This window comes from Ylistrum balloti, unplaced genomic scaffold, assembly GCF_031769215.1.
Source record: "Ylistrum balloti isolate Yb309-2 unplaced genomic scaffold, AGI_CSIRO_Ybal_v1 Utg370006, whole genome shotgun sequence".
Classification (NCBI taxonomy): domain Eukaryota; kingdom Metazoa; phylum Mollusca; class Bivalvia; order Pectinida; family Pectinidae; genus Ylistrum; species Ylistrum balloti.
The window spans coordinates 2,074,228-2,086,101 of record NW_026782081.1 but is presented as its reverse complement, the minus strand read 5'-3'; the positions used below and the strand labels follow the sequence as shown (position 1 = coordinate 2,086,101).

The following is an 11,874-nucleotide window of genomic DNA, read 5'->3' as shown; positions in this document are numbered from 1 at the left end:
GAGGTTAAAACATATTATTAACAACTTAATATCACATTATCACATTGTATGTGTGCCGAATAGTGCTGCTATCTCTTAGAATTGTTTTAAAGAGAGGATGAAAACTGAGGAATGGGCTTTATTTATGTAAACATTAAAACATCAATTTAAGTAATATCTATACACAGTTAAAACAAACCTATCTGGACCGGTATTTATAACGTCACATCTCAAAAAGTAATAGATGTACTTAAGAGCTATTTTAATTAAAATACTACATAGTCTTACATTCTGTCATGGTTACTTTAGTAATATGTTCTTATATAATTAGAAACAAAGATACATCTTTTTTAACTACAAGATTAAACACTTACAGGTAATTTAACATTGTTTATTTAGTAAAGCAAATATCGAAACGGTAGTGCAGTGTGCTTCAATTTGAAGTGAAATACACGAAATATTATAGCTCAGGTCCGGTCGATAACACTGTATCACCACCTTATTTTCTCACTGATACATTGCTAATGTAAGAGGTACATTTTGATAGGTAGAGATAGATAAATCAATCATATACGCTCAGGTAATCCACCGGAAATGAAAATAACAATCAAGATAACTTTAAACCAAAACAGTGTCTGTCATAGCGCCTGACATCCTCTTGTTTAGACGTATTTATCAATTGAGTGATTTGTAACTAACTTAGAAACATAGTTTAACACTGAACACACCTACAGGTAAACATAGGGTCGTCGAACGCACCTTTCAACACGTAATTCGATCGTTCCCGGAACACGGGTTAGACATTGGTTGAGAATCCTATACTATATTTAGATATCGGCGGAGACTCCAATACTATATATACTATAGTTTGGTGTTTGTAACATATTGAATTAAAACAAAACTAAACGTGGAATCATCAGTTGTATAACTACGCTTGAAACACGCTATTTTAAAGTATTGAATACTTCTGCAGAAAGGTGAATGGACATGGAATTACTCATAATTAAATCAACATCGATTTAGTTAATTAGAGTAAAAATATATTTCAGTAAGGTAGAAACTTATACAAAACGATTAGTTATATAGCGTGTGAGAAAAAGTCATTTTTGATGTCGTTACATCTTTTATTCCATTATAAAATGTCTTTTGCTATTTTCACAGTGTATTGTAAATATGTAAATTGTATAGGTGACCTGTCTACTTGATTTTAAATTGGGTTACATATATTATCTTTAGCGCAAAAGACATACCTTAGTGATCAGAAATAATCTTTATGGCTTACCAAGTAATACAGATGATATTGCTCTCTCAATAGGATGTCCTGGTTTCAAGCTTTTCGTGGAGAGTATGGATTCACCAACTATGGAGAGAAAAGGACAGCCGTTACCATGGATGTGTCCCTTGCAGCAGTTATATACGCATGCGCACTCATATCTTTGGCAACCCTGATTGCTGCCGCTGGAATTCGTGGGAAAGAAGTAAGAGAAAACCGTGTAAAGAATTTCCCAATGTTTCCATGTCGATTGTGAATGGAGTTCTCATAGTGCTACATTCAATTATTGGAATTATTTAATTATCTTATTTAGTTATTAATTACATAGAACTTTGTTTTATAAATTCTTTATTACTACATCATCAAGATGTTTGTATATATTCATCCTGTGATCCACTGACATAGAAACAAATCCGAAGTTTGACTGTAACCAAATATTTTGTTCCTCTAAGAGTGCTATGAGGTAATGTTTTGCTCTTTTTCTACAGAGCTTACTTACGTGTTGTGTTGCCACGTTTTTTCTTCTTTCGACATCTCTGATGTACTATATTTTGTTTGTTTTTGAACAGCGCTGGTATACACTTCTGAGAGTGCTGTATAGTCTTGCTGTAGGTTCCACCATTATACGTAAGTAACTCATAATTAATTTTTCCTTTATTCTATGTGTTAATTGAATGAAAAATGATTTCTTTCATTTTGTCATCGCCTTGATTTACCTGTAGTAAACAGCATTTAACACATTGGCTTCTGACCATGAATCGCTTAAAGAAAAAATTCCGGAAGGATCTCATCACATAAAGATGTGTATTTGACCGTCAGGCATGTTATCTTCCGCAATATAAACTTCTCTCCGTTACAGTCAGCAACATACAATGAGACCTTGTTGTTTTAAGCTCTACTCGACATGTGCTTGAAATAAAAATGAAATAAATATACATGTTTACCGAAACATCGTCATTAGGTTCTTACTGTACACGGTTTCGTCATGTTAAAGATGGCGTCATGCTGTCTCCTTACAATTCAATCGCTGACCTCGTCTTCAGAAAAAAAATGATAAAATCAAAAATTGTTTCAGTTTGTCTATGGGATATAGAAATATTCACACTAAATATGATTTGATACTTTCTATTAGAAACATCCCGGTTAATTATGACTTTTTATTACCTTTTATGTATTTATTTAAACTATAACTTTATACTGCCTATTAGATATCCAGGTAAACTATAACTTTATACTGCCAATTAGATATCCAGGTAAACTATAACTTTATACTGTCTATTATATATCCAGGTAAACTATAACTTAATACTGCCAATTAGATATTCAGGTAAACTATAACTTTATACTTATACTATGACAACTTCCTATTAGATACCCAGGTAAACTATGACTTTATACTTCCTATTAGATACCCAGGTAAACTATGACTTTATACTTCCTATTAGATATCCAGGTAAACTATGACTTTATACTTCCTATTAGATATCCAGGTAAACTATAACTTTATACTTCCTATTAGATATCCAGGTAAACTATAACTTTATACTGCCAATTAGATATCCAGGTAAACTATGACTTTATACTGCCTATTAGATATCCAGGTAAACTAGTTACGGTCAAAAATAAAATGATTGCTAATAATGACTGATGTTAAGGCTGGAAAATATTTTAACCGTTATTACCGGTATTAGAGGGCGAATTTATCTCTGTGTTAAGATAAAGTGTTTAATGCAAGGACGAAAATAAAACCTTGGGAAAATGTTTGTCTATATACATACAGTAGTAATGCTATCTTTCAGCTTGTTTGACAGTAACAAAGCTATACCTTCTTTACGTCAACAGAAATCTTAGAGCAGGTTTATCATTCTTATGTATAAAAGTTGTATATTAGCTATAATTTATAAAATTAATGTCCAAATTCAATCGCAGCTTTTCATGATATCTTCTGTATTTGTATATACAAACCAGTGATAGACAATTGTTTGAGGGTGATGATGCAGGGTAATTGATTTGACAGCTGTTTGAGGTAATCATCGTATCTATGTACAGCTATTATGGCGCCCAAGGTCATACCGTAAAACACCTGCTATAGCGTATAATGTCATACCGTAAAACACCTACAACATCGTCTAATGTCATACCGTAAAACACCTACTATAGCGTACAATGACATACCGTAAAACACCTACTATAGCGTACAATGACATACCGTAAAACACCTACTATAGCGTACAATGACATACCGTAAAACACCTACTACAGCGTCTAATGTCATACTGTAAAACACCTACTATAGCGTCCAATGACATACAGTAAAACACCTACTACAGCGTCTAATGTCACACTGTAAAACACCTACTACAGCGTCCAATGACATACAGTAAAACACCTTATATATCGTCCAGTGACATACAGTAAAACAGCTGCTATAGCGTCCAGTGACATACAGTAAAACACCTTCTATAGCGTCCAGTGACATACAGTAAAACACCTTCTATAGCGTCCAGTGACATACAGTAAAACACCTTTTATAGCGTCCAACGACATACAGTAAAACGCCTTCTATAGCGTCCAGTGACATACAGTAAAACGCCTTCTATAGCGTCCAGTGACATACAGTAAAACACCTTCTACAGCGTCCAGTGACATACAGTAAAACACCTTTTATAGCGTCCAGTGACATACAATAAAACACCTTCTATAGCGTCCAGTGACTTTGCTATAGCGCCCAGAAACATAAAGGAATCATTACCAGTAAAATGGCGGATTTGTTGTTGTGATCGAACTTAAAGTCAGAGACAATGTCTCGTAGGTAAATTGCATATTAAAAAGTATATGGTACTCGAAAGTTCTTTTTTTTTTTTATTAAAAAATTCATGACATTTTACATCCATATCAACAAGAAATTCACCAACAATGATTATTATTTATCTCACAGAAAGTTGGATATTAATTTACAGCCTCCTGTAGCTTTATGAAGTTGCTACATTTACAATATCTTCTTTAAACTGTCTATATTTAAAACTTCCACAAGGTCGGTGTCCTGAAACGATCGGTTGAACATACGAATATCGTATTTCATAGTTTGATGTATCATGATTTGAAATTAAGTGGTCCATATTTAGTAGTCTCTCTCAAGATCACATAACTCTATTATCTTAAAGCTGTGTACTACTACCTAGTTTTTAATTAGTGTGTGTATTAACAATTGTCTCTGATATTTAACTTTCCATTTAGTATTGGCAATTTAAAACATACTTCAGTATGGTTTTAACCAAATTAATGTCTACAAATCGCTATTTACCCTTTTTCGTTAATGTATATATTTCATGTTCCTAACACTGAACGATTGAGTCATGAGCCTGTCACTTCAGAAAGATCACTGTACTGGTGACAATTCTGACATAACAAAATGTAGGTCAAACGAGGTCGTACACTGACCAGTGTAGACCTTAAACTGTTCTAGGATCACGATGCATTTGTTCGACATTGTGGAGGAGTTCAGCATGACAAAATTAAACATGTAAAAACGTCTAACACTTCCTGTCGTACAATTTAGTTTAATCAGAGGATGTTGACGTTGCACTGGTTGTGCCGGGCAGTGACACAGAACGCATATATCATTACAGGTCCAGTGTGATTTTGTAAATGACGTCACAACATATCTTTATGAGGCAATATTGCCGTGCACATTCTAATTTTTAGTTTCCTTCTTTTTGTTATTGTTTATGGAATATCGATTGATAATCATTTCTTTCTATCAATATTGGAAGTTATCCGTTGAGATAAGTTTGAATAAAAAAATTCAAGTTTACTGATTTTTGTTCAATCTCATTGATGTGATATCAACACAATTTTTTATGTTTCATTTGGGTGAGTGAATATAAAACTGATCCTTGGCTGTTCATTTTGATACACATTTTTCTATCTACGCAAAAAAAAAACCATACCTACAATTCTGCATCAAAACTGGAGGAATCTGAAACTTCATTTCATTTTTAATTAATGCGTGTTCAACCAAAACGACACGTAGCGTTTCTGAACACATTATTCTCCTTGTACTTTTTCAGAAGTGTTCGTGTAAAGTTTGCTTATCTTTTATATAATTTATTTTTACTTATTCAAAGAGAAATAACATGACTATTGCTGACAGAAGAAACAACAAAATATTTTAATTCCCATTTAAGAATACTTAAGTGTCCATATATTATAGGCAAATGGATTTGGGCAACAGAAAAAAAAACTTAAGAAAGTCATCTCCTTTCTTTATCTATTGTAAACAAAACAAACACATAAATTAAATAATGAATGAATTAGATGCAAGGTATTCACCTATCCGATAATACAAAAACGTTTAAGATATATAGTATGTTGTGATTTACAAAAAGTGCTACCATAAGTGGTGATTATAATGCCACATATACAAAAGCAACGAGTGTTCCAGTAGATTGCTTTAGTCTATCATAGTCATAATCCACTTACTTATGTAAACACAATGCTTTCATTTTCGGCTGACATTTAATTTTTAACCTTTGTTTTGCAGTATCAATATTTGGGTATTGTTGGATGGAGGGCCGGAGCAAGGTCAAGGCTCCGTACATATACAGATCTGGGGCCAAGATCCAGGGAGAGGTTGGGGTGATGATCGGACTTCGGAAGATCAATATTACGTTGACAGGTAAATAATTAGTCTTTGATTTATGTATGTTTATGAGTGACAGTTACATGGTAATAATAATAAAGTGCATACATCGATATGAAACGATAAGACGAATACATTATAGACCTTGACGTGTCCCTGTGATGGGTTTGACAAGACAATGGCCTAACCTGTACGTGTCGGACAGTTCTGTATTAAAGTATCTGGTGCCTTTTAACTATTGTAAATCTGCTGTATACATTACATGAATATTTTGATATACACTTATAAGTAACAATCTTCTGAAAACATGAAGTAGTAAGAAATCTATTAATTGGTGGGTTTACTACACCTGTTAATCTATATCTGTTACAAAGTATCTAATTTGACCGATCGTATAGTAATAGGTCATTGTTACATTAACCATACATTCCAGTATTAAATAACTACATGGTGCTTCATTAGTCCTGGTGTATTACTGTTATGATATCCATGTCTCTTACAGGACGGTTCGAATCAGGTGATGGTGAAGTGTCCTACAATGAAGAGATAGCCTTTGACGGAGGTACGTACCCTACTTGCCATTTGTTCACTGCGAAATACTAAATCCAAAATTCTGAACGCAGTTTAATATTCAACCGATAAACCGACAACATTTAGTAACCACGTAATTAGGTCTGTTACATTATATTACTACACATAATATTATATAATGACTTTGTTAATGAATTAGTGTCCCTACCATAGCAGGAGGAAACGACATGCTGAAACGATCACTTGGTGACGAAGCTCTTTTTGTGTCTTTAATTGCCTATTTAAATAACACTACACTGGTGTAATGGGATCGTAACGTCTGTACCGAAATATATTGATGACTGCATTGAGTGCTGAAGTTAAGTACTGCCTGACGCCTTTTGTAATTTAATCGATGTTCATTGTCATAAATACATATGTGTCTATGTATAAATATGCATTAAGAACATCTGTTGTATCTTATAGTGCTCACAAATGATGTGACGTAATCACGAAGAGACATGTTTCTCGTCTGATGACGATTATCTGTGTAAAATATCTAATTATACAGATACACGAGGCATGCTAACTGGGAAACCTACTTACAATACTATCATACATCACCATGTAACATACAGGTGTCTGAGGTTGTGTGCGAATTCTAAATGAATAGATCTTGATTTGGCGTTCAGAAATGTAAACAAAACTATATCAATATTAAAATGATACGTTTGATTATTATAATTCTAACGTTCTTCCGTCATAACAATTATTTGGATATATTTATCGCGGAACTTACACACAATAACACCTTCTATAAGGAATAAACGATCTCAAAATAGCATCGTGTAATATTGTGACAACCTATTGACTTGCTAACTAGTTTTGTTGTGGCGCCAGGTTCACGTTTAATTCCAGTGTTCCTGACATCAGTGAGTCATACTTTACCATCTTGTCATGCATGTTTCATTAAGTTTAATTACTTAGAACATGTATTAGCACAACATAGTTTATACACAAACATTAAACAAAAATACTTAACAAAAAGTGACAAACAACCCTGTGTGGTAACTTCTTCCTTATGTAGATCATACCACCTATTTCAGCCGTACAACCTATTAAATTCTATATTTTTTAAAAACGTAATCTAAATAGGAAAAGTTCACATTTCTAGAAAATCAGATCTATAGGGGTTTATATATGTGTATGAGATACTATCATAATATAACACTTTTAAATCTTAAACCGCATGTAAATACTTGAACATGGCAACATCATTAGGTCGTATTTAAATTCACTGGTAGTCACGTGTATAATTTGGATATCTACTTATCCATATGCCCGTTTGCCTAACGACTCAGTCGGTCTTTTCTTTATTGTTTTTTAAATCGACTCTGCCGTATCCGTCTGATGATATCCTTCTGTTAATGAAATGTCAGAGCGAACGCGTGGCGGTGATGATATGCCCTGTAATGTGTTTAATTATAAGATAGAGCTGCTGGTTTGTTTGTTTGTTTGTTTCTTTTGCTTCGTTTTGATTTTAAACAAAGTTTAGAAGTGTTGAACTTGATGACTACAATCACCATTTCGTAGTTTTCATTAAAAAATATCTGAAAGTTAGTATGATTGTCTATAATTTTTTCGTTATACAGTATCCGTTCCTGGTTCGGAACTAAAAGAGTGTTTGGTGAGAGGTCTGCCCGATCCCGTTATTGCTATTATCGAATACCTGACGACTGATCAAGGGGGGTTACGGTGGGGGCGTGGCTTCACCATGGCGGGTTATTTTGCGCACATTTTATTGTGGTAAGTAAATTACCAATCTCTGAGGTTACTATGATATAAACCAGATAGATTAAGTCATTTTCTTCTACATATAGATTATAGATAGACCTAGTGCTGAATGATCTTGTCGGCACTTTATATTTCTCTATTAATCGACATGAAATTATAAACTTTTAAAAATGCGAAGCAGTATGTCGTTTAATTCAAATTTTTCTATTTTTCCTTTCACAGGACCTCGTTTTCGTTTTGGTTTTTGGCGAATATCCTGCTATGTAGTGTGGTTTTCTACGGAGCAGCAGTGTATACTCTGACAGGAATATGCATGATTTTGTCAAACATCGCATACCACGTACTGCAACCAACAAAAGACATGCGCATGCTCTGCTCAGATAGTGATTTTGCTATCAAATATGGCATATGTTTCTGGGCTGTTTTAACAGTGGGTAAGTGTTTTTACATAGGGTATGTGTTTTACAGGGGCTATGTCTTTTACAGTGGGTTAAGTGCTGTACAGAGGGTATGTGTTTTACATTCGGTACAATGTGTAAATGTTTTATACTGTATTTATAAAGTTGTTAAATGTATATTTTCTTTCTCAATTTGAAACATTTTATTGAATACTGAAGGAATACTACATTCCTTTAACGAACTTTTATATTTTTTTCGTTTTAAAGCTCAAAACACTGATATGCAAATTCATATTTGAAAGTGCCGTAATCTGATTTCTTGTCGTGTATGTTCGTACTCTTAAACTGTAATGGAATCGTTCTAGATTCATGATTATTTAAAAATGAAATATTTTCATGTAATTAATTTCAAGTCATTCGTAAATTTTAATGCATAAATACAAATATAGATGTCACAGAGACAACAATGGAGCTTACGATTTAATAGTCTCTGAAACCAAGGATTATGACACTAATAACGATATTTTCGACTATACCCTGGTATGTATGTGTTAAGTGTGGGTGTTTTACATGAACATCTGTTCTCTTACAGGTGTACTTACCACAATAGTCGGACTCGGGATGATGCTTCTTGATTACTTCAACCCGAAGTGTCTCGCCACATTCTTTATGATCGACAGCCAGTGTGGAGATGATCAGACAGATACGTCACAACTGAACCAATCAAAAATCCCGTCATTTACAAACATGCATCAGTATCAGAAAAACGTAAGTACATAATTGGACTGTGGTCAGTAGACAACAGTCCAGCTTATCAGACGTAGCCTACTTTGTTTTCTACACAATATCGTCCCAGAAATACAAATATGGTATTGACCTTACATAGAACAGTTATACTTAGTGAATATATGACAGCTACTGCTTGTTTGATTCAAGGGAGAGCTATACGGATGAACAGCTTATCATTGGTACCCATTTTAAATTTTCAATTATCTTTCCTTTATGTTGTGAGTATAGAGTAGTAATACGAGGTATGTAGCCGGATATTTTCGCTGTTTCGCTGGACATTAACGCGAAAATTTATCAGTGAAATGATTAAACGCTAACCTGGCCTGTGCTGATCTTATTTTCGTTTTTCATTCCACAAAGCGATCGATTTGTCCACTCATGATGCCTAATTATATTGGCACTTTTCTACCTCTAGTAAGAAAAGTTCCCTACCGCGGTAAAATGAACCCAGCAGACGACTGCGCAGTCGATAATGCTGCACGCGACAACTGTCGAAATGTATGTCGGGTTCCTAAAAAATTCTTCATTCTTTCGTCTACTCTGAAATAATCAGTCAAATATCTTATTTAAACAAAATATTGCATCAAAAGTGGAGTTGATGTATTTTACAAAATGCAGTACAAACAATACATGTTTTGTGTAGAAGAGATTTGGATATTATAATTTAGAACGACATCTCATCAACATTGTAAATATTTGAGATTTGAATGGGGTCTTCGAGCGTAAGTTCCGACTTCCGCCGATATCCATCATTACACACGTGTCATTTGACCAATTGCCTATGATTTAAACCACCACATTGTGTGCTTTGAATTTAGCTGCAAATGTTCATAACATGTCTCCTATACGTTTTCCCAACAATTATTGAAATCATTGAAAAATATTTAGATTAACACAGAAGAAAAATCTATGTTTTGTGTTCGAGCACTAGTCATGTGAGTCTGTTTAGAGGTCCTCCTACATACACCTCGACAAATTTAATTCGTTAGAATATAATTATTTTGTTTCAAAAGAAACCCTCGATGAGGTTTTACCGTGAAGTTTACCTGCTGTGCTGTATTAGAAAGAGTAGTTAAAAGAATGCATTTCCGCATATACGCAGTTAGGATTCGTACATTCTTATAAATACAACCGTGATAGGAAAATATTTATCAGTTAAAATGTTAAATATCCTGTTTGAAATATTTGTGACCTCTTAAACTAAGTATATCGATTTCTGTTTACAGATGAGACGCCATGTTTCACTCCCAGATATAGGAGTAACTAATAAAAGTTTCGACTTCGGAGAGTTTAAGAAACCGAAGCCAGTTTTCGAAGAGAAAGAAGAGAATGAAGTTGTTGTAAAAGATAGCAATTCAAATAAGAATCCAGAGAGAACGAAAAGTAACAATGCAAATTTTCATATTGGAGAAGACCATATTGTTGTCGAGAATGAAACAAAAAAACAAACAAGTCCGACAATAGCGGACACAGTCGAAAGAAATGAGGTGTCATCAGCGCTTTAGCTCGGGGTGATGGACGTCAAACTTTAGTGCTATAACGGTGAAATATTGTGTTATGTTATACAATGATGAAAATGGACATCACACTTAACACTTTATAAGTATAAACCATTGTACATATCGTCAACAATTCATCTCGCTCTTGAGGAGAAGGGATGGCAACGGAACTCATAACTACAACTAAATCCAAAAGTGCTTCAGAATGTGTGCTGCCTTCTTCGGGAGAGGTTGTAAGAAAGTAATTTATAGTTTCGCTACAGAAAAAGAAGGAAAACTGATTCGAGAAATTGCTAATATTTTCGAACAACGTTATTTTCGTAAAGCAATTTTTAGCAATGTTTGATAATGGCAATGTTAAACGAATAGAATTTAATCATGCCGATTTCAATATTTGAAAAAAAAACAGTTGTTCGTTGAGCATTTCAGTTCAATACTTCATATTAGGCTCGTATGAACGAGAGTGTGTATGTTGTTCAGATGCAATCCATGAGTTACCAATCGTAACCATGGTGACATCATATTGTTGATTTTACCACCGTCTTTCAGAAGCTTTGTCTTCGTCGTTCAACACAAATCATTTTATGTGTTTTATATGTTGGTTTCTGTAAACAAGGGTTATATGTAACTGCTGTGTGATCTGTATGTAGTTTTAGTCATTTCACTCTATAAAATCGCGACGATCAGAAATAATGGGCAAATGCTGATTTTCCACAGGTTTCATAGATGATGAGGTCCAAACAGCTAATTTTCTCTAACAAATAAATTATCATTAACTGGTTTCTGTAATTGAATTCAAAGATTAGCAGAAACCAGCAATAGACGTTACGGTGATTTTCTTTGCAGTTTCCTAAATCGATGAATCACGAGCTTCGATAATAATGAAGACAACTAACGTTTTTATGTACTTTTCATCAGTGTTAACATTCTGTTACAATGTTTGTACTTACGTATATACACTTAGGTAGTCCTTACCGGTACATATCACAA

At 33.9% G+C, this 11,874-nt stretch overlaps 1 protein-coding gene across 1 annotated transcript; it reads left to right on the top strand.

Moving 5' to 3' along the window:
* The first annotated feature begins 1,295 nt into the window (after window positions 1–1,295).
* On the top strand, window positions 1,296–10,652 carry LOC132548281 (dual oxidase maturation factor 1-like). The gene is given in 9 exon segments (XM_060212133.1): window positions 1,296–1,457; window positions 1,822–1,879; window positions 5,796–5,930; window positions 6,397–6,456; window positions 8,057–8,210; window positions 8,421–8,632; window positions 9,189–9,317; window positions 9,320–9,364; window positions 10,612–10,652. Coding segments are annotated over 9 exon segments (996 nt in total).
* The last annotated feature ends 1,222 nt before the right edge of the window (window positions 10,653–11,874 follow it).